The sequence below is a fragment of the Gossypium hirsutum genome, chromosome D01, assembly GCF_007990345.1.
Source record: "Gossypium hirsutum isolate 1008001.06 chromosome D01, Gossypium_hirsutum_v2.1, whole genome shotgun sequence".
Taxonomy (NCBI): Eukaryota; Viridiplantae; Streptophyta; class Magnoliopsida; order Malvales; family Malvaceae; genus Gossypium; species Gossypium hirsutum.
Window position 1 is genome coordinate 56,243,022 of NC_053437.1, and position 24,466 is coordinate 56,267,487.

Genomic DNA, 24,466 nt, shown 5'->3' on the forward strand with positions numbered 1-24,466 from the left:
GACGGATTAAACAAGGAATAAGTAAAAATAATAGAAGAAATTAAGAATTTGAACACACAAATTTAACGTGAAAAAATCATCCAAAAAGGATAAAAATTACAGGCAAAGATAACTAAACCCCGAAAACGCGAAACAAATAACCCTCAAAACGTAAATATAGAATTCTCGAAAAGTGTTATGAGTTCTAATCTCTAATGGATGTATTTTCTAATGTTGTAAAAGAGTCTATATAGACTAAATTCATAGGTCAAATAATAATAAAATAATTTAGACTCATCAGAATTTGATTGAAACAAATAAACAGAGTTTAACTAGAAGATTATTTCTCAAATTTGACTAAAATAGATGTCATACTCAACAAATATCTATCTTGACTCATATTTCCACAACGCCATCTTTGTTAAAGCCCACCACGAGCCTATCTTGAACTATGTAGGGAATTAATTGAGTCGAATCTGTGCTTAGAAACTAGAAAACTTCTAGCCTTCTACTTGTACACAGCCAAATCAAAACTAACTCGGGTCTGATTTTCATTAACACAGTGCCCTAACTTTTCAAAACCTACATCCAAAAGAGAACCTCTCTTCAACAAAATGGTCAAACATTTTTCCCTCCTATGAGCAAGTTGTCTCCGCTCCAAATAAGTTGACTTCGACTCCGTAACGAACGAGAGACATTCGATTTTACTGGTCACTATAGAACCTTCCAGAATATAAAGATTGTTGGTTCATTTACCTTTTAACAAAATAAGAGCCCCACGAGACACCTTAATGTCACTTGACTAGATGTTGATTATGCAACATTTCAAGTTTAAAATACTTAAAGAGATAAGATTCTTTCGTAAATCAAGTACATATTTGACATCTGAGAGTGTCCTAATCGTCTTATCATGTATCCTAATTTTAATAGTACCAATACCAATTACCTTACTGAATGAATCGTTTCCCATGCAGACAACTCTACATTCAACCGAACTGTATGTGGAGAACCATTCTCTATTGGGACACATGTGGAAAAAACATTCTGAATCTAGGATCCACTCGGACTTAAGCTCAGAACTTTCGCTCGTTGACACTAATAAGAAATTATCATCACTTTCATCGGCCAAATTAGCACCAGCTACATCTTCCTCGTTACTCTCAGCAGCTCTTTTATTTCGCGGTCTATAACAATCTGCTTTGACGTGACCTAACTTTTTACAATAGCGACACATTTTGTCTCGCTTCTTTTATGTTACCAAAACGAAAGCTTGCCTATTTGCCTTACTATCTAAACTAAACTCATTGACGATTTTGTCTTTACTAAACAAATGACCCTTCACATCTTAGAACGGGAGTTTGTCTCTGCCTTAAATTAGAATCTCCCTAAAAGATTTGTATGAAAGGGGTAAAGAGCACAATAATAGCATAACTTAATCTTCATCGTCAATCTGAACCTCAACGTTTTTTAAATCATTTAAAAGAGTAATGAATTGACTGATGTGATCTCTAAGAAGTTCACCTTCGTTCATGCGAAACGTAAATAGACGTTGTTTTAACACTAAATGATTAGCCAGAAAATTAGTCGCATAAAGATTTATAACCTTTTCCACAAGATGGATGAGGTCTTCTCCATCAATACCTCCTACAATACTATATTTCTGAGGCACAACTGGATTGCAGACAACGTCTTTTCATCAAGTTCTTTCCATTCTGTTTGATTTAGATTCTCAGGCTTTTTCCTGGTAACAAATTTTTTTCATGTCAGTTTGAACTAAAATTTTCATCATTCGAACTTGCCACAAGTTAAAATTTGTGATATCATTGAACTTCTCAATTTCAAACCTTATTGTTGCCATCTCTAAACGGGCTGATCTACGAATATTGAACTAGCTTTGATACCACTTGTTGGGGATTGACTCGATTAAACAATGAACAAGTAAAAATAGTGAAAATTTTGAGAAATTAACACACAAATTTAACGTGGAAAAACCCCTCAAAAATGATAAAAAATCATAGGCAAAGATAATTATACTATAATGACAAAAGAACGAAGAATACAAAAGTTGAAGATAAAAACTAAACCTTGAACATAAAGAATCCTCGAAACGTAAACACAAAATCTTGTAAAAGTGTTATTGGTTCTAATCTTTAGTGGGTGTAATTTTTAAGGTTGTAAAATAGCCTATTTATAAGCTATTCATAGGTTAAATAATACTAAAATAATCTAGAATAATCAGAGTTTAATTGAAACAAATAAATAGAGTTTAACTGGGAGATTATTTCTGAAATTTGACTGAAATAGGAATCATACTCAACATACATACCTCCTTTCCAAAAAACATGCTAGATTTGAGGAGTCAATGAGCCATATTACCAGAAACACCTTTTACCTATTAAGATCGTCTCGCGGTAACCAAACAGAAGCCCCTACTTGATGATTGGTCAAATTCAGAGAATGAAGTTGCCTTGTCATACAACTGTTGCATCTTTTTTTAAGATTTTGAGCTAGAACCTCGTCCAAGAAACTTCCCAAAGGTATTGGATTTATCCAAATTTCAAGTCATTGAATTGGGTCATGAATATATTGTTTGGTATAATGTGTATATTGTTCATCCTTTATAGCCCCAATGCTACGACTACAGAAAGAAAATATATATTTTTTTGCGGTCAAGTACCAATAATTCAAGTCATTGAATTGGGTCAGCAATATATTGGTCTGTATGATGTGTATATTGATCATCCTTTAGAGCCCCTATGCTACGACTACAGAAAAAAAGTAGTTCTGCAGCAGTCAAGTACCAATTGTGATGATTTTATAATATTTGCGTCTTTCCGATACCCGGCTTTTCTGAGGTCGGGAGAAAAGGAATGGACTGTGCTTGAAATTATGTATGACATTGAGGATATTATTTCATTTAATGGGAAATTCTATGCCATTGACCTAAATGGCAAAACTAGAGTCATTGACCAATCTTTAAACGTTAGTTTCCTACCATGTGGGCTTCTATTGCGGAAAGTTGGTTAAGGCCCCTGATAATTTGTTGGTTAGTTGAAATGCTTTGGAATCCTGAAAAAGGTATTGGTTTTGGAGTTTTTAGATTGAGTGAAGAAGAGCAAAGGTGGGACAAAATGGAAAGCTTGGGGGAGCAAATCTTATTTCTGGATTCTGATCATGCCATATCTGCACTAGCTTCTGAATTTTGTTGTGGTAAAGGAAACCTCATCTTCTATCCTGAAAATCCCTCTAGCTGTCCAGAATATAGTCATATCTTTCTGTTTGATTTAGAAACCGTCACTACAAGCCCTTTAGAGAATTGTCCTGCCTACTGTAACTTGTTTTGCCATCTCTTTTAATGGGTAACTTCTTCAACTGAAGTTATAAGCAACTCAACTCATTTGATAACTTCTGCAAGTCTCCTGAATCCAATTTAGCTCTCTATAGTAGCAAATCCCCACAAAAAGAGTAACTTCTTCCGCAGGAAAAGGTTGGCAGCGATCGTTCCTCTCCAAGCTCAAAGTGCGGCTTCAACTTTTGCTGTTTATAATTCCTACTCTCAAGACTACCTATTTAATATTTACTGAAAATGTGTACTGGTATGTAAAAACTGTTATGATTTTTCCTTACTTATCTTTATATGGACAAAATCATTTTCAACAATAGTCTCATCCATGGAAAATCTCAATTCCTTACCAGCCTCAACACTCTGGCATTTGTCAATGCCACTCTTTGTAATGTTTAAGCTTGTTGTGATTGGGATTATTGCTCTCTATATTTGTAGTGCTTGTAGCATTGTTTGATAGATCATTTTGTGCTTGTTTAGTTCCTTTTTCAGGTGACATGTTTGCTAATAGGGCACGATTCTCAGCATGAATTTCACTATCAGTAGACATGGACGGGAGCCATGTTTATTTCCTAAGTTGTTGAATTGTATCTATCTTCTTCATTCTCCTAAATTGCACATCGACATTATCGTTACGGAATATTCTTTTTGGCATGACCTAACCATCAATGGTCATCGGTCCTAATTCTCCAGTGAAGTTTTCAGAACCAGCATCTTCAATATGCTCTTGTTGGTGTACTTGAACTATTGAAGTGAGTAATATTGTCCTGTTTTTAGGAATTTTTATATTTCCAATATCGTAATAGCTTAATCTAGCTATCTTGGAGGGTTAATTTGTAAAGTTATCAAAGTATTAAAGTTTTTCCATGGATGAATATACATGAATTATGAAATTTATGGTAGAAAATGAAAGGTTGTTGATAGATAAACAACTTTTGTAAAGTGAATTTTAATAAAATTTTGATTTAGGGGCTAAATTGTAAGAGCATGTTTGGTTCGCTGTATTGGAATAGAGGCGTAATGGAATAGAGGCGTAATAGCAAATCAATTGTTTGGTTGAATGTAATGGAATAGAGGCGTAATAATATTCTTGTGTTTGGTTGAATGGAATAAATGTGTAATAGCATAAGGGAAAAAAACTAAAATGACTAAATACCCTTAGCAGAAATTTGTTTAGGTAAATTATTATTGTTATTGTTATTGTTATTAAATTTTAATAAGATTATTAATATCAATAATAAATAATTTAATCATATTTTAACATAATTATTATTAAATATATTTTAATTAAAATATATAATTTAATAAAATTCTTAATAATCAATATTCTTATATGAATTTACTCAAATCATAATATATGATACTATAAAATATAATTTAACATAATTATTATTAAATATATTTTAATTAAAATATATAATTTAATAAAATTCTTAATAATCAATATTCTTATAAGAATTTACTAAAATCATAATATATGATACTATAAAATATAATTTGAAATAATTATTATTAAATATATTTTAATTAAAATATATGATTTAATAAAATTTAAAATAATTATTACTAATAAATTTTCTTATATGAATTTGTATAATTTAAAATAATTATTATTAAATATAATTTAATAATAATATATAATTTCATAAAATTCTTATAATAAATTTTCTTATATGAATTTATATAATTTAAAATAATTAATATTAAATATAATTTAATAATGATATATAATTTCATAAAATTCTTAATAATAAATATTCTTATATGAATTTACTAAAATCATAATATAACTTGAGAATTATATTCTGCATAAACATAATTAACTTATATTAACAAAAGGTTAGATGAAAATGAAATTCTACATCATAATCCATATGTTATATAGTTTTACAACATCAAAAAGTTTGAACATTGATTTTTAATGGTCAGAAAGAAATCTTCTGACCCATTCCAATCGCGCATCAGAAGGTAAACTAAAGAAAACGAGCATTTGAGTTGGATGATCTGGAATTTTACTCAAAGCTCGATACTGCTCATCGACGGTTAAACCTTCAATTTCCCATAAGGTTGAATATAAATTTGTAGCTTTCTCTTGGATGATCTGGAATTCTTCTGACTTCTGCTGAACTACCACATCGGAGGCAATACTCTTACTGATTTGTTCGCCAATGGCCCGCATGTTTTCGGCCAATAAAGTGGCAGCCTCATTAAATGAAGAAGACATATTATCACGAGTATCAGATTTCTTCTTTTTCTTATTTGAAGATGAGGAACCCCCTAGGTCTCTATCTCGTTGCGGCTCCGTAGCAGAAACATTCATGTCATCCAAAGAGACGTCAGCTTCGCAGTTATAGAATGAGTTTCTTTCTTCATTCATATCTGTAGTATGTACACCCTCAGCATTTATTTCTTCAAGAACATCAGCAGTTGTTTGAGCATCTTTCCCAGTCGCTCGATCTCTTGCGTATATGGCAGTAAGCTGGTCGTAGTAAGGGAAAGTACAATGTCTGAATTGAGCAGCTTCTTTGTGACTCTAAAAAAATGAGGAAATCATATTAGTTATAAGTTTGGTAAAAATAAGATAATAAAGACTTAAAATAATTCTTACCTTTAAATAGGAGTCCCAAACCGCATCTTCAACAACAACGAGCTGCCTATGCTCGTCCCAACCAAAACTGCTATTGTTTTGGTCATTAAGCATGTCATACACGATTGGCCACTCCCTTTTTAGTAACCTAATCCTCGATTCAATATTAGGTTTTGCCTTCAACATTGCATTTGGTAAAGCCTTTTCTAGCATTTTTTCCAACTCGTTTAAATAACCGGCTTTGAACCCGGTATCAGCATTAAATGTTCCAACATTGTGCAAGTCCACCATACAGAAAACCAATGCTGCATCTTCTTCTGGAACCCATTTTCTTTTGGTTCCTCGAGAAGCTTGAGAAGAAGCATTTGATTCTGGAACACCTGACATAATTATCTTAAAAAAAATAAATTATATTAATTACTATTAATATCATGAATCAAAAGGTGAACACTTTATAAAATTATAATTAAGTTCAATATCATGAATCAAAAGCTCAATACTAAATTTAAAATTATAACACATGCTGAATGAAATGAAATTAAATTATAATTCAACAAGTTTAGTACAATACAAAAATCAATTCAAACACCACCAAAGTTTCACAAACTAGATACATAAAATAACATAAACAAATTAACTCAAACTCATTTTGTCCCTAAACCTAACTAAATTCTAGATGCTTGCCATTCATTGAACATTTGGTTGGCTAGTTCCATCCTCCAAGTAGCCCAAGCATCCGATGGATGAATATTTGCGATATTCTGTTCATAGTCATCCACCACATTACTAGGTAATCCTTCTCCCACATCCGCTTCAATAGGATCAATACTCATATGGGTTCGAATAAAATTATGGAGCAAACAACATGCAATAATAATTCTATTGTGCACCCTTTCAGGATAGAATGATGGACTCCTAAGTATTCTCCATCTAAGTTTTAATAACCCAAAGCATCTTTTAATAACATTACGTGCTGAGGCATGTTTCATATTAAAAAACTTTTGCGGAGAACTTGGCTGATAACCCTGACGCCACTCGTTCAAATGATATCGTTGTCCTCTAAATGGTGCAAGAAATCCCTCATAATTTGTGTATCCAGCATCAACTAGATAATAACAACCTATAAAATAATTTTTTTAAAAAAAATGATTAATTCAGCAAAAAAAGTTTGATCTTAATGAATAATTTAAAGTCCTCTAACTATCCACTTTACCATTAAGAACTTTTAGTCCATGTCTTCTACTAATGGCATCTCGAAGAACCCGTCCATCAGCAACTGAACCTTCGCAACCAGGAAGAACATAAACAAATTGCATATTAAGTGTACAAACACCTAGCATACATGTCACCTTTTCACGTTCGATATCTAGGTTTATCAACTGTTGGAACCCTAATCTTGATGTGGGTTCCATCAAGCGCACCTAAGCAATTCTATATCACATGATATAAAACCTTGAGTTAGAATACTAATTTAATTCTAAATCAACTAAATGTTGTACAAGCTATATATAAAACTCAGTCCAATACCTTAAACCATTTCCACCTTGTGTCAGAAGAATCAGCTGTAATTGGCTCCGCCTTTTTAAATAACACATCTTGTAAGCGTATGACAGCATTTAAAACACTATGAAATGCTCTGCTAACAGTTTCCCCGGACCTTCTAAAGTGATGCTTGATAACTCAATTTTTTAGGTGATGGGAGATGATATGTAAAAACATTGCCACTTGCTCATCAACAAGCATGTTTCTTGACGATTTCAATCCCCCTAACGATTCTAACATCTCACATAGTTTAAAAAAGACAGTTCTATTCATCCTAACTTGTTCAATACAGGTCTCGTCACTAGCATATACAAGCCTTTTCACATAATCCCGTTTTGCATAAAAATCTAAGGTATAGGACCTAATCCTTGGTCTATAAGTATGTAGGCTAAGGCTGGCACCCATTATAAATAAGAACCAAATCGCAATTCTACAGATTTCCAACCATATTGTCAATGCAATACCAATTCTTTTACGCCTCACACTTTGTGCAATTAAAGGTAGACGAGCCATTACTGCAACATATTAAAATTAGAACACACTATCAAAGAATTGAAGTTGCAATTACACATTATCAAATAAAAATAAACAATACAAATTTAGAACACACGAAGCAAAAAAGTATCTATTAAATGATATCATTGCAACTTTAATTTCATTTCTTTATCAATCACCCAAACAATAAAGAAAGAAAATATATTTAAATACATATTAAATATATTAAAATTTAAAGGTATATGTATAATTGACCTAAAATTAATTGTTGGTATTTGTTAGATTATAACTAAACTCATTATAATTTAAAATTATAAAGCATGCTCAAAGTTTGAACATTGATTAGTTTATTTATTGATGATTAGTTTAATTAAGGTGACCTAATTTTAAAACAATTAAAATAAAGAATGAAGATTTAGTTTAATAATGAAATTGAAGTTTTAAAACTTTTATAACATTTTAAATTTAAATTTCATTTCGTATAAATATATATAACTGTTTTTTGTAAATTTAATCTCATTTACATCTACAAATAATTATTAAAATGTAGTATTGTATTTGCAATTATGATTGTGAAAGAAACAATAATTACACTTTTTTCGATATTTTGTGCTAAAGTTGAATTTATGAGGAAAAAAAGTAGGTTTGATATTTAAATTGACTTAATTTCACTTTCAACTTCTTCTAAATGCTGCTATTGACATGTGTTATAGTTAAAATCCGTTAATGTGATATTTTGAAATTTAAAAAAAATCACTTCATAATTATATAAAAATAATATTATAATGAATTCGAATTAAACAAAAAAAATAATATTATTATCAAGTTTAAAAATTAACGTTAGCATTTTAATCGGTTAAAGTATCTAGGCTAATATTGATGTACCAAATTATATTAAAAATTAAAATATAAAGATGTAATCTTAAATTTGAACATTATATAAGCATCGAAATTGAAATTTGATTGTTTTTACATAATTTAAAAATAGAGAGCTTATTAACTAAAAAAATCCTTGTAAAATAATTCAATAATTATTTGAGTCTTTAATAGAAAACAACATAATTAACCCTTAATCGAATATAAATAATAGCTCAAGTAACTCGTTTACAGCATTTGATTTCAAAATCTAAATCATAACAGAACTATATCCTACTATACTTGTAATTTCCAGTTTCATCTTCTACTCACTAACAAATCAAGAACAATCTCCAGCAGACTATCAAAACAATTTCCAGAACAAATCAAGAACAATATCAAAACAAATGCAACAATTTCCAGCTTCATCTTCCTCTCACAAACAAATCAAGAACAGTTTCCAACAGACTATCAAAACAATTTCCAGAACAAATCAAGAACAATATCAAAACAAATGCAACAATTTCCAATTTCATCTTCTACTCACTAACAAATCAAGAACAATTTCTAGCAGACTATCAAAACAATTGCCAGAACAAATCAAGAACAATATCTAAACAAATGTAACAATTTCCAGTTTCATCTTCTACTCACTAACAAATCAGGAACAATTTCCAGCAGACTATCAAAATAATTTCCAGAACAAATCAAGAACAATATCAAAACAAATGCAACAATTTCCAGTTTCATCTTCTACTCACTAACAAAGAGAAACTAATATCTGAATTGAAAAAACAGCATTATCAACAATTTCCATTGTAAACTCTTTCAAAAAACGGCAGATTATCAAAAAACAGCAGACTATCAAAAAACTGTCTAAATTGAAAACAGTAGACAATTTTCATTGCTCACTGCCTCAAGTCTGCAGTAAGCCTGGCATTCAATAGTTATGGAATCCGAAACGCACAATGTATAAACATCAATACAAACTCTGATTTTAGAAGACATTGTACACAAGACACAATATTAGAAGCTAATTTTAGAAGTTAAACCAGATTTTAATTGTCTTTTTCTTTGGTGAAAAATCTACAAACCAACAAAATCTTTATCGGCTATAAAGTCTTCAAATATGAAGCAAGCAATCTCATATTTCTAGTCAAACAGGCTGACTTTGACTAGAAAATCATGGTCACACGCATCTTAAAACAATATAAGGCCTGTTACATTAATGTATATAAAAGTGGTAAAAGAAATAGTAAGGACCATAGAAATGGAGGTGCTGGAGAAGATGATCTCTGAAGATGAAGATGTTTTGCTCCCTGGTTTTCGATTCTATCCTACTGAGGAAGAACTTGTGGGGTTTTATCTTAGAAGGAAAGTGGAGAAGAAACTCTTTTAGTATTGACATAATCAAACATGTTGATATCTACAAACATGATCATTGGGATCTTCCAAGTATGATTCAATAATCTTAATTTTCTTTCTTGTTAATTTCACATTTCCTTTATGTAATATTTTTTTATTACTTGCTAACTAATTATGGTGCAAAAGTTAGCAAGCTGAGCAGTGGTACAGAGAAGGAATGGTACTTCTTTTGTAAAAGAGAAAGAAAATACAGGAACAACATAAGGCCAAACAGGGTAACAGGGTCGGGATTCTGGAAAGCTACTGGGATCGACAAGCCTATATATTCGGTAGGTGGATTTCACGATTGCATAGATCTGAAGAAATCCTTGGTTTATTACAAGAGGAGTGCAAGGAGAGGCACTAAAACTGATTGGATGATGCATGACACAATTTTATTGATACAAGAGACAATTTTATTTGAGAAAAAAGATATTGTGCACAATGTATCAATACATACTTGCCCTTATGCCTTAAAACTCTTTGGATTACATAACAAAGGAAAAGAAACAGCAATACAAACATGAAATCGAGGAAAACTAACCTTTCAATCGAACATGCAATACAAACATTGAAAATACCTATGGAAAACTAACCTGTAATGAGCAAATCGGGGAAGAGTGTGATGAAGAAGTGTTGGAACAAAGAACCTGTAATGAGAAAAGGGAAATCGATTAAGTGAACAGTGCAATAATCGATGAAGAAGACCCTGCAATAATCGATGAAGAAAAGGAAGAGTGTGATGAAACAAAACCATAATATATATACATATATCATGATCAACAACCAAACAAATAATGAAAAAAATCATAACCAGCAAGAAACGAAATGTCGATTTACCAAGAACTGAAAATCGCACCGAAAACTCTTATTTATAAAAAAAATTGCAATAACACCCATTAAAAATGCATGCAGAGAGGAAAGAAATAGAGATTACTCACAGGCGGAGATTACTCACTTGCTGCTTTAAAGCGTCCAGAGATCTGAGACCGTGGAGTCGGCGAAAGATGCAAAGATGAAAGTCAGGAGCGGTTGGAGGTTTGGTTCGCTGGCACCTTCTGTTGATGTTGGGAGGGAGAGGGTGGGGTGGAGATCGATTTCGGCAAGGGGAGGGTAAAACAGAGACCGATTACCTAATCTTTGCTTTTGGAAGGGATTAGAAATCGGCGCTGAAGTAGAGAAAATGCCGAATCCATTCGCAACGTAATAGGCCCGTATTAGGGCAATACAGCGAACCAAACGACGTATTGAGTGGGGCCACGGAGTAGGGGTGTAATGGCTATTCCATTACACCCAACCAAACATGGTGTAAAGATGTAAAATTCATAGAAAAATTTTAAATTTTATGAAATACATGGGTTGTTAATGTTACATGTAAAAATCATTTAGGCTTGGAATAAGAATTAAATTATATGAATTTCATTTTTCGAGTTTAAAGATGAAATCGTCATTAATTAAAAGTATAAGGGAAAAATGGTAATTTTGCCTAAGATGTGAGTTGAATTGAATAGAATATGAATTTTATTAAATTGAGCTAAATTTACTCATATAGATCCGGATAGACCAAATACGGAGCTAGATCGAGGTAAAGAAAAAGTAATGAATTAGTAGCACATAAGTTCACGAACATTGTTGAGGTAAGTTAGTGTAACTAAATTGCGAATTTATATGTGTTAATTGAATTGTATGTGAGTGTTTGTATTATTGTCATGTATATGAAAGTATTCACATATCCGACAATGATCGATAAGTATAAAGTCCCGTTTGAATATATGAAATTCGATGGATACATGATTTCCCATATTGGTTGTGGTCTTGCATATGTTGCGGACACACCACAGCTCAAAAGAGCGCCCATTATTAGCCCTCTCGAGCTTCCCGTTATATGGTTCTTGCGAGCTTCCCGTTATATGGTTCTTGCGAGCTTCCCGTTAATAGCTCTTCGGAGCATCCCGATCAGTTGTGATCTTGCATGTGTTATGGACACACTGCAGCTCTTATGAGTGTCCCGATATATGGCTCTTCATAACCTTCCCGATTAAAGGCTCTTTGTTAGCTTCCTGATTAATGTCTCTCTAGAGCTTCCCAATATGGCTCGCTTGAACTAGCCGATATATGACTATCCGGAGCTTCCCGATTAATGGCTCTTCGGAGCTACCCGTTATTAGCTCGCATGAGCTTCCCGATTGTGGCTCTTATGAGCTTCCCATTATACAGCCCAGATAAACTTCCTGTGACATGGCTCACTTGAGCTTCCCGTTATATAGCTTGAGAGAGGACTTTCCGATTATGTTCTCTAACGAGTACCACCGAATATGAATTGACAGATTTCAGATTCGTACACTTTATGTGTACTACCCTTGTATCCATCGATATTTTAAATGATTCAACGGGTAAAGTTCTGATATGAGATGATATGAATTCAAGATGACTTACTATGAGAAATACTTGAAATACAAAGATATGTTAAGATATGTATATGTTCATGGACACTTGAAGTAATAAATACATATATGTGGAAATTGAATATTGATGAGCTCATTCATGTTCTCGGAATTTATGTGAATTACTTGACTAACATGCTTGATGAGGATCTAGGCTATTGGCCAAATTGGTTTGAGCATGTTTATTTGCTTACCATAAATGTGAATTTAATTGGTAAATTAAGTTCCTGTTATACAAACTTACTAAGCATTAAATGCTTACTCTAATTTAATTCCTATATTTTATAGTACTCAGAGGCTCGTAAAGGTTAGAAGTTGGTCGGAGCTATATTACACTATCCTTCGGACTTTTCGGTATAAATATAGTAAACTAATTTTGATTATAATGGCATGTATAGGCTAAATATGACTAATAATGATAATGTAAATGTTTGGTTGTAGCTAGCCATTGGAATGGCTTGTGATTGATATATTATGATGAGTTATATATGGTCTTAATGTGTTTGATGAGTCTTGAAATGAATAAATGATAGAAATTATATAGGTATGTTGATAAATAAGTTAAGATGATATAATTGGTAAAATATATATATGTTATATGATCAATTAGGTAAGATAAAAGAATGGACATATGGGGAATATTGACATGAATTGAACTTGAATTTGGCTTGATTTGAATGGCTGGTAATGTTTGTGAATGTGATAAAATGTGAATGTAGGTGGAAGACAAATTGGGTGAGGAAATAAGGCTTGGAAATGGCCTTATTTTGTCCACACGGGCAGAGACACGGACATGTGTCTCAGCCGTGTGTAACACACGACCTAGTACATGGGCGTGTGTTTCGGTCGTGTGTCCCTTGCATCTTAAAAATTCAAAATAGAATGCTCAGGATTTTTCACATGGCTTGCCACACGGGTGTGTGGCTTGGCCATGTGACCCCTGCACCTACACACGGCCTAGCACACGAGCATGTGACTTATTTTGAATGCACACGGCCAAGTTAGAGAGTTACATGGGTAAGGACACGAGCTGGGACACAGCCATGTGCCCTATTTTGAACGCCCACACGTCCTAAGACCGGGCGTGTGTCTCAGCTGTGTATGAGCCACACGGCCTGACCACATAGGTGTGTGTCCTCTGCACCTTGGAAAAACTTTGAGATTTGTGAAAAATTCTCTGAGTACTCGGTTTAGTTCCGAACTATTTCTAATGCATAATTTGGGCCTTGAGGGCTTAAATGAGGGACAATATGATTGTATATGATTGATTTTTGATATGATTGATGAATGATATTAAATGTCTATATCTGATCTGTAAATTCTAGTAATGCTCCATAACCTTGTTCTAGTGACAGATATGGGTTAGGGGTGTTACATGTGCACCTAAGGAGATACTTAACATGCTTCTCTTGCCTATATCTTTCATTGAATGTCTATATCTGATCTGTAAATTCTAGTAATGCTCCATAACCTTGTTCTAGTGACGGATATGGGTTAGGGGTGTTACATGTGCACCTAAGGAGATACTTAACATGCTTCTCTTGCCTATATCTTTCATTGCTTCTCCATCCATTATTTGTTTCAGTTTTCCCAAGGTTTGACTCGTTTTGCTTCCCTTTTCTCTTGGAAAATCATCACTCTGCATTGCCTCCTTCCAGTGGCTTAGTGAAAACTGATATGGGATCAAAGTCGGCAAATCCATTTTCATCTTCATCATCTACTACAACATCTTTGTTATCGTTTCTTGGAGTCCAATGCTGTTAAAAAGAATCCAAATTTTGGGTTCAACCAACTTCTGCTTTGAACAAATAAACCCATTTAATTACTTGAGCCAACAACTATGAGAGGAAGGAAGATAAAAACCAAAAGGGAGTGCTAGCATTAATTGATAACCACGTTCCAAATTCATTTTCTAGGCTTCAATCTCATGGTTTTTGAGATGGTTGTTTGAACTGGACCGACCAATTGGATCGGAACCAGTCAAGGTATCAGTTCAAAGAAAGGTATTGAACTGGTTGCTTTGGGAATCTATACGAATTGATTCAACTAGTTGAATTATGAAAGGACTTTTAGCCTAAACAAAAATGTTGTTCACTTCCAAGTTAAGCAAAGGAGTTGGAATCAAAGATTCTACCATACGACATTTCATTATTTCTATATCTTTGCGGCCTTACCATTTCGAAATAAGCTAATAAATTTACAATGTTCTTTTCTCTCGCATTGAATCCAATTAACTATTGGGGTTGATTTGAAAAATTATTTAACTTTTATTAACTCAATGGCATTCAATCAGATTACTATAAACAGCAAACTGCTATGCACTAATAAAACACAAAAATAACAGATAGCAGTCAGTACCTCAACAGGTTATACGTATCCTTCAGTCTTTCCCAGGCATTTCTGCAATGGTAGATTCGAGAATTAAATCATGCATTCCATGCGGCAAGATTTGTCAACCAATAGGACAAACCATCAAAAGATACAGCAGCATACTGCTCGATAAGAGACTTTAATGAATCTCTGATTGAAACCCAGAAATTCCGCGTTATTTTTTTTCATGTCTCTGGTATTAAACTGATAAGACATAATTGAAATAATTTTGGGTCTTCCCTTAGATCTTATCTCGTCAAGAAGCCGTCCATATAGCTCTTGCAAAACCTCATAAACATCCCAAGTCTTCTCATCTTCAAGCACAACCATTCAGTATTTAAATAATAATAATAATATAACACAGCCGTTCCAGTGAGTCATATGATGGATAATGAATGCAGTTTCCAGGTTAGGGGAACACCCCCGAGCAAGTGAGCCTACATCTGCAGACAAGAAAGTGGACCTGACTTTCAAACCTAAAAGGAAGAGCATTCCATTCCCAGCTCCACAAACTTCAGAGCTATATCACCAGGGTCTTGCATAATATGTTGTAAATCAGATACCCTTCCTTTGCAGTTTTTCCTTTTTCCAGCTTCAAAGCTGAAGCCTTGATGTAAAACTTAATGGAGTATGGATTTATTGCCATTTTCTTTCAGGGAAACTTTTAATTTTACATATTTTGTGCCAGTTATTTTTTCTTGGTTCAACGTCACTGGTGATTTATTTCTCAAGAATTCGAAGAATTGATCTCTTCTTGGTTGATAATTGTAAGCGTCCGTCAATGTGAAAATGAATAACATTTGACAAAAGTCAAGACAATTCTTCACTCAGTAATTTGTTGTAGATGTTCCCATTATTTTCTAGAAAACTGTCCAAAGGTTTTTATTTATTTATTTTGAAACTACTTTAGAGTAGGATAAAGTGATCAAGTTCCTCAAAAGCAGAATAGAAAACGAAAAAACATTTTTATTTTATTTTATCGATTTACTTGAACTTTTTATTTTTTAATTCTATTCTGAATATGTTTAATAAGAAAAGTTGGCAGGCAGGCAGCTACCGTTGCCCGTAGCAGATCTGAATGCAAAGCAAAACTTGTGATCTCAAATGGCAGATTGGTCTCAACTCCCACAAGAGCTTCTAGTTCTAATAGCCGAACGCCTTGAAGCCCGATTTGATGTTGTCAGATTCCGATCTGTCTGCTGTTCATGGCGTTCCTCTGTTCCACCAAAACTTTACCCTTTTCGACCCACGTATCTCCGAACCCAAGGTAGAATTGAGGAGTCTCTGAGCCATATCACCAGATATACCTTTTACCTTTTAAGATCGTCTCGCGGCGACGAAACAGAAGCCCCTGCTTGCTGGTTGGTCAAAATCGGAGAAGGAAGCCGCGGTTTCAAAATGCAATTGTTGAATCCTTTTTCAGATTCTAAGCTGGAATCTCTTCCAAGAAACTTCCCAAAGGTATTGGATTTAACCAACTTTCAAGTCATTGAATTGGGTCAGCAATATATTGGTCTGTATGATGTGTATATTGATCATCCTTTAGAGCCCCTATGCTACGACTACAGAAAAAAAGTAGTTCTGCAGCAGTCAAGTACCAATTGTGATGATTTTATAATATTTGCGTCTTTCCGATACCCGGCTTTTCTGAGGTCGGGAGAAAAGGAATGGACTGTGCTTGAAATTATGTATGACATTGAGGATATTATTTCATTTAATGAGAAATTCTATGCCATTGACCTAAATGGCAAAACTAGAGTCATTGACCAATCTTTAAACGTTAGTTTCCTGCCACATGTAGGCTCTCCTGGTAGCAGAAAGTTCTTGGTTAAGTCCCATGATAATTTGTTGGCTGTTGAAATGCTTTCGAATCCAGATAAGGGTGTTGGTTTTAGAGTGTTTAGGATGAGTGAAGAAGATCACAAGTGGGATGAGATGGAAAGTTTAAGGGATCGGATTTTATTTCTGGATTTTTATGGAGCAGTTTCAGCACCAGCTTCTGAATTATATTGGAGTAAAGGAAACCTCATCTTCTATCCCGGAGGTCTCTTCGGCTCTCCACATGATCCTGACCCTGGATTTAGACTTGTCTTTGTGTTTGATTTAGAAACTGGTACTGCCTGCCCTTTAGAGAATTGCCCTGCCTACTGTAACTTGTTCTGGCCACCTCCACAATGGGTAACTTCTTCAGAATCAGTAATTTCTTTGACAGAAGTTATAAGCAACTCGACTCATTCAATAAGTTCTGCTACACCAGAAAATGAATGCATGAATCCTGAATCTGATTTCACGATTTCTTTGACTGAAGTTATAAGCAACTCGACTCATTCGATAAGTTCTGCTACACCAGAAAATGAATGCATGTATCCTGAATCCGGTTTCGCTCTCTCTCCAACACCAATTACCCCAAAAAGAGTAACTTATCTGGCAGGAAAAGAAGTCGGCAGCGAGCAACCCTCTCCAAGCTCAAAGTGCAGCTTCAAATTCTGCTGTTTCTAACTCCTCTCAAGACTCCCATTTACCCATAGATGTATAATATTTATGGAAAACGTGTGCAGGCATGTATAAACTATTATGATTTTTCCTTGCTTATCTCTATATGGACAACATCATTTCCACCAATTTCTGCATAATCTCAGCCTGTGCCTTTTTTATTTCTTCAATTGACATGTTTCCTGGTCAGTGACAATTCGCAGCATCAATTTCACTCTCAAGAGACATGGAGTCATGATAGTTTCCTGAGTTGTGGAATTGTTTTGGCACCATGGTATCTACCTTCTCCATTGTCCCAAATTGTGCTTTGGCACTATCGTTACGGAACATCCTTCTTGCCATCAATGACCATCCATCCTGATTCTGAACTGAAGTTTCCAGAGGAAGCAAAATTAACGTGCTCTTGCTGGTGTGACTGAAGTGAGTCATCAAGTACTCATTTCAGTGACTGAAGTAGGACTCAATTCACTCCTCATGGCCTCTTAGACTTAAGCCAAAGGCCTATGGGCATTTAAACCCGATTTTCTTGCACTATATCTGCATGTGCACTGACCAAAGGCGTTCCTCAACGTGCTTTTCTTGCATACAATTTTCATTGCTTTTGTCCTTCAGTTTCCCCAACGTCTGACACTTATAGTTTGCTTCTTTCCCCTTCTCTCTGAAAAATTATCACCCTGCATTGCCTCTTTCGTATAAGCTACGCACCTCCCCCTTCCAGTTACATGTATGGTACCTACGTATCCTAAAAGAAACAATACAAAAATGCATAAAATAGAAGAGTTCATATATCTTATAAATATTCAAAATTTGTTGAATATGAGTAACTTAGAAGAGTAGAAAATCAATAAATAAAATAAAACAGAGCAAAGTCATTGGTGAAGAAGAAGAAAACAGAGTGAATTTGGAGGTGGATTATAGGACCTGATTGAATCGTGGATCAACAATGGAAACATGTGAGAAAACTGCTGATAACAACTTTTTGTATGTGAAACTGCTGATAACAACTTTTTGTATGTGATTATACATACCAACAGTATATAACCTAAACAGAGATTGATGAGTTTAAGGCCCTGTATATGAAAATATATAGCAATTGACTAAACGATTATTCAGTCTGTTTTTACATTGTTGATGTTCAAACATTATTTTCTGGAAACTGAGTTTTAGGGTTTTCATTTTTGTTTTGTTTTTATTTTGTAATTACTTAACAGTAAGGTAAAGTAATGAAGGTCATCCTCAAAAGACAGAATAAAAAACGAACATAGCAAAATTTTAAATTTATTTATACCTTATTCTATTCTGAATATATTTATATAAAAACAAAAGATGGCGGGCAGCTGTAAGCAACCCTAGCAGATTTGAGTGGAGCAAAAACTTGTAAACCCCAAATGGCAGATTGGTCTCAACTCCCGCCGGAACTTGTAGTTCTAATAGCCAAATGCCTTGAAGCCCGATTTGATATTCTCAGATTCCGATCTGTCTGCTCTTCATGGCGTTCCTCTGCTCCACTCCCACCAAAACTTAACCCTTTACTACCCACAAATCTCCCTTTACCAAGGCGTGGTAGAAGTGAATGGTCTCTGAGCTATATTTCCGTAAACACCCTTTAACTTATTAGATCGTCTTGCGCTAACCAAACAGAAGCCCCAGCTTGCTGGTTGGCCAAAATCAGAGATGCAACCCACCATCACCCTGTCGAAATGCAACTGTTGAATCCTCCTTGGCTGGAACGTCCTCCGAGAAAGTTTCCGAAGGTATTGGATTTAACCAACTTTCAGGTCCTTGAATTGGGTCATGAGCACGTTGGTCATTATGATGTTAGTGTTGATCATCCTATAGAGGCCCATTACGCAACCTACCGACAGAAAGTTGTCTTCTTGCGGTCAAGTACTATCGATAGTGATGATTTTATAATGTTTTCCATGTTCGGGATCTCGGCCCTTCTGAGATCGGGAGAAAAGGAATGGATTGTGCTTGAAAATGTGAGTTGCCTTGAGGATATTATTTCATTCAATGGGAATTCTATGCCATCGACGGAAATGGAAGAACTATAGCCATTGACCAATCTTTAATCGTTAGTTTCCTACCACATGTAGAGTGTTTCCGCGCTTCCAGATGCAGAAAGTTCTTGGTTAAGTCCGTTGATAATTTGTTGTTCCTAGAAATGTTTTGGGAAGCGGGGAAGGTGGTTCCTGTTAGAGTTTTGAGGATGAATGAAGAAGAGCACGTGGGATGGATAGTTTGAGTTTGAGGGATCAGATCTTGTTTATGGGTTTTCATGAAGCAATATCTGCGCCAGCTTCTGAATTTGGTTGGGGTAGAGGAAACCTCATCTTCTATCCGGAAAATCTCTCCGACTATCCAGGATATGGTAATCATGAGTATGGAATTGGATATACGTATATGCTTGTGTTTGATTTAGAAACAGGTACAGCCAGTCGCTTAGAGAATTGCCCTGCCTAACGTAACTTGTTTTGGCCAGCTCCAGAATGGGTAACTTCTTCCACTGAAGTTATAAGCAACTCCACTCATTCCATAACTTCTGCTACATCAGAAAGTGAGTGCACGTATCTTGAGCCCGATTTAGCCATCTCTCCAACAGCAAATACCTTGAAAACAGTAACTTCTTCTGCAAGTAAAGAAGTCGGCACAGAGCGTCCATTTCCAAGCTCAAAGTGGAGCTTCAAATTTTGTTTTTTCTAACTCAAGTATATAGTAGACATGATAATTTATGTATTCATGTTATTTTTCTGTATGTACTCTTGAGTTTCTCAACTTCTTTTGAATGCTACACTCGGTTGATGTATTCAAAATTGCACATAAGAAATAAAAAAACTACTCTCAATTAATGGTTATTAATTATGTCTTTTCTTAATCTCTTTCATGTTTATTGACATGAGCGTAGAAAATATGGACATCATATATATAGTAAGAGTAATTACATGTTATTATTTAGTATCATAAAAGATTAGCTCAATTTAAAAGTGATCTAATTTGGTTAAGTTTTATTGGACAGTATGGGTCAAATATATGTAGACACTCTAGTAATTAATTGCTACTTGATGATGTGCTGCGTAGAAATTAAGGTTAATGTATAAAAGTTAAATATTAAGATTATGGTCTCAACTTACACCTAAGGTAACTTTTCTAATATCTCATCTCTAGAAAAGAAAGAGACACATTTTTTATATTACTTATGTGCTAATTTAAAAGATCAAAACCGCATTTCAAGAAATCGATGAATTTAAGTATACTTCTGCATCTAGTTTGATTTATGCTTTGGTTTCAAACGTGTTCTTTTTGTCAATTATTTTATGTTTATTTCATGATATGGATGTTTGGTTTTTAGGAAAAAGGAATCCGGGCATCGTTTTAATCGTTTTAATTGATTCCTTCAATTAAATATTAAATCAATCATTGTTTGAATATGTTTTTAGTAAGGTGTGAATGTTGGTAATCATTATATTTTCATAATTTCATATATAAGTATAGATTCAATTCAAAGAGGATTATTTCAAAATTCGTAAATAAGTCGACTATTTTTTTAAAGAATGTTTATTGCATGGAGGTTTATATTATTTTTTTAATCTCTTAATTGCTTTCTATTATTTTGTTTAATGGCTATATATTATCGTATGGTCAAATATATGATGAGATTTAGGTTATTTTGCTGTGCGTATTTGGTTTTAGTATATTATGAATTTGAATATTTGATTAAATTATGATGATATGTCAATTATTATGAGGTTAATTTTGAGATATTTAACTTAATGGTTTTAAATTTTGATGCAAACTCATGATAATTATGAGCATTAAGTTCAGATTTATAAGATTTGATTTATAAAATTTTAATTCATCAAAAATTAAGGTATTCGATTTTCCATTGAGCAATGAGACAACCTTATTTTGGGTTATTGTTATGAACATTTTAAATTTAAATATTGGTATGTTTATATAATTTTTTTTAAATAATTTATTTGAAATAATAAGTTGCCAAAGTGGCCTATATTATTGAAATTTTTTTGTTTTAAAATATAAAAGGTTGTGTGCATGTAACTTAAGCTACATTAATATTGATTGGCTCAAAGGAATGTTAATATTTAACAAAATTACATGTGCAACTGTGATAATAAACATGTGACAATTATTCAATTTTACATGTGAGCAATAAATCGTCCCAAAGGAAGATTATTGTTTGACATGTTCGTATTGCCAGTTGATTACTACACCAAGATATCACTCACAAGTTAATATTTCATCCAAAGATGAAATATTAATGGAGTGTCTGATATCTTGAGATGGAGTTTACTTTTATTCAAATTATTTTGGCTTAAATATGAAATATTTTGAAACAAATAAATTCAGGTTTTGGTTTTGGGATTTAATTAAGGACGTCTAATATTTTAAATAGATTAATTGAAACAAAATGCCACCAAAGTGACCTCTTTTCCTTAGATTAGTTTATTTAAAATATCAAGATAATTATATATTTTTGTGATTCATGCGTTTATTAATCGACCCAAAGGTAAGTTAATATTTGATAGAATTTCAACGACATTTGTGGTGATAAATGTTTGACAATTATAAGGTACTTTATGTGAGCAATATGTTAGTCCAAAGATTAATTCATTGTTTGACATAATTTATTGTCAATGTTTGATTGCTACAACAAGAGTATCGCTTACTATTTATATAACTGTCCAAAACTTCATATTAATGTTGTGTTTGGTATCTTGAGATGAGATTAGTCATTATCTTGAATTTATTTTTTACTTATGAATATTGATGTGAGCTTGTTTATATTTATTTTTGTTCTATATTCAGTTAGCTCATCTTCTACTGCCGCAATATCTACTAATATAAATTCTATACCCATGCTTAATGAGACTAATTTTAAAGAATGGAAAATGCACTTACTTATAGTTCTTGATTATATAGATATAGACCTTGCACTAAGGGAAGAACAACCTACACCCTTCACTGTGAAAAGCATCCTTGTTAAAAGGGATTTTGAGAGGTGCGATCGTTCAAATCACATGAGTCTAATGATCATGAAGCACAACATTCCATAAGACTTTAGGGGCACAGAATCTGAAGAGATTACTCAGACCAAGGGTTTTCTCGACGAAATTGAGAAAATGTTTTGCTAAAAATGAGAAGGTTGAGATGACATTGCTTCTGACTTCTTTGGTGTCTATGAAGTATAAGGTTCAAAGAAATGTGAGGGAGTACATTATAAAGATGTTCCATGTTGCTTCAAGACTTAAGGCGCTAAAGATCGAATTTTCTAAGGAATTGTTTGTTCTTATGATTTTGGTATATTTCCTGCATAGTTTAACCAATTTAAAATTAGTTAATATTGTAAAAAAGGAGAAATGAACTGGGCAAGAGGAAAAAAGATTGAAACACGATAAGTTTGAAAGTGCTCATTTGGTCAGTTCCTCTAAAGACATCGACTTACATTCTAAATAGAATACCCATTAAAGCTGTTGCAAAAACACCTTATGAATTCTGGACAGGTCGAAATCCTAGTCTAAAGCACTTTCATATTTGGGGATGTCTAGTTGAAGCAAGAACTTATAGGCCACATGAAAAGAAATTTAACTTAAAACAGTGAGCAACTACTTTATTAGTTATTCTAAGCTATCTAGGGGCTATAAATTTTATGATCCCACAATTAGGAATATTTTTTAGACAAGAACTGCAACATTTTTTGAGCATGTTGAGTTTGGAGGGAGAAATAAGGTTAGAGACATTTCTTTTAAGGAGGAACTGGATTCTTATTCAGTTTTTGCTATCATTTTTGATGATGTTCAAGTTCTCATACCTATCATTGATCAAGAAGTGAATTCAGAACCTCAACAAGACAATGTTGAATAACTCCTTATTTAAGATGAGATAATTTTTCTAGAAGAACAAACTCAACAATCTTAAGAACGAATATCATTAAGAAGGTCTACTAGAGAAAGGGTTATAATGGCTTTAGTGGAATATTTTAACCTTAAGCTATATCAGATGAATGTTAAGTTAATGATTTCTTAATGGTAACATTGATCATACATTTTTATGGTGCAACTAGAAAACTTTGTGTCTGATGATGCAAAATTAATGATTTGCAAATTAAAGAACTTCATCTATGGGCTTAAGCAGACTTCTCGTCAATAGTATTACAAATTTTACCAAATGATTATCTCATTTAGTTTAGAGATAAATTTGGTCAATAATTGTATATACCATAAGTTCAGTGGGAGTAAGGTTCTATATTTGGTTTTATATGTTAATGACATATTGCTTGTCAATAATAAGTTAAGTCTCAACCAATACCCCAAGAATGATTTTGAGATTGAGGAAATGTATAAGATTCCTTAAGTCTCAAGAGCGAGGAGTCTAATGTATGCTCAAGTATGTACGCGTTCAAACATTGCGTACATTACTGGGGTGTTAGGTAGATATTTAAACAACCCTAGTATGGACTATTGAATAGTAGCGGGTTATAAGGTATCTTCAGTGAATAAAAGATTACATACTCACATATTGGAGGTCTAATAAGTTAGAGATCATCATGTATACAAACTTCGATTTTGATGGAATATTGATGCAAGATTTTGTCACATGGTGTAAATTGTGACAATAATTGGTAATCCTTTATTCTAATAACAACAGGAGCACATCAAATTCAAAGTACATAGGCTTTAAGTTCCTAATTGTTAAAGTAAAAAATTAGAGTGATTAGGTGCTTATAAAACATATTGGGACAAACTTCATGCTTGCGGACCTACTTACTAAGGGGCTACACCCAAGGTTTTTCATGAGCACACTGATCATATTGGTGTAATGTCATTTGAGGATATTGGTTTTAGTGGGAGTTGTTTGCGTGGTTTACACGATGAATTACGAGTACAGTAAGTATCATAAAGAATTATTGAGTTTGTGGATTTAGTTGAACGGGCGAGA

At 33.5% G+C, this 24,466-nt stretch overlaps 2 protein-coding genes and 1 pseudogene across 2 annotated transcripts; all 3 read left to right on the forward strand.

The window, feature by feature from the left end:
* Nucleotides 1–10,071: 10,071 nt before the first annotated feature.
* LOC107921555 (transcription factor JUNGBRUNNEN 1-like) lies at nt 10,072–11,322 on the forward strand. Its single transcript, XM_016851393.1, has 3 exons — nt 10,072–10,199; nt 10,357–10,495; nt 11,185–11,322. Exons 1-3 carry the CDS (start codon nt 10,072–10,074, stop codon nt 11,320–11,322), a joined length of 405 nt encoding a protein of 134 aa, XP_016706882.1.
* Nucleotides 11,323–15,105: 3,783 nt separating this feature from the next.
* LOC107921077 (F-box protein SKIP23) lies at nt 15,106–17,652 on the forward strand. The gene has a single exon (XM_016850933.2). The coding sequence runs from the start codon at nt 16,124–16,126 to the stop codon at nt 17,516–17,518; it is 1,395 nt and encodes a 464-aa protein (XP_016706422.1). The 5' UTR covers nt 15,106–16,123; the 3' UTR covers nt 17,519–17,652.
* Nucleotides 17,653–17,782: 130 nt separating this feature from the next.
* Nucleotides 17,783–20,351, forward strand: LOC107921078 (F-box protein SKIP23-like; annotated as a pseudogene).
* The last annotated feature ends 4,115 nt before the right edge of the window (nt 20,352–24,466 follow it).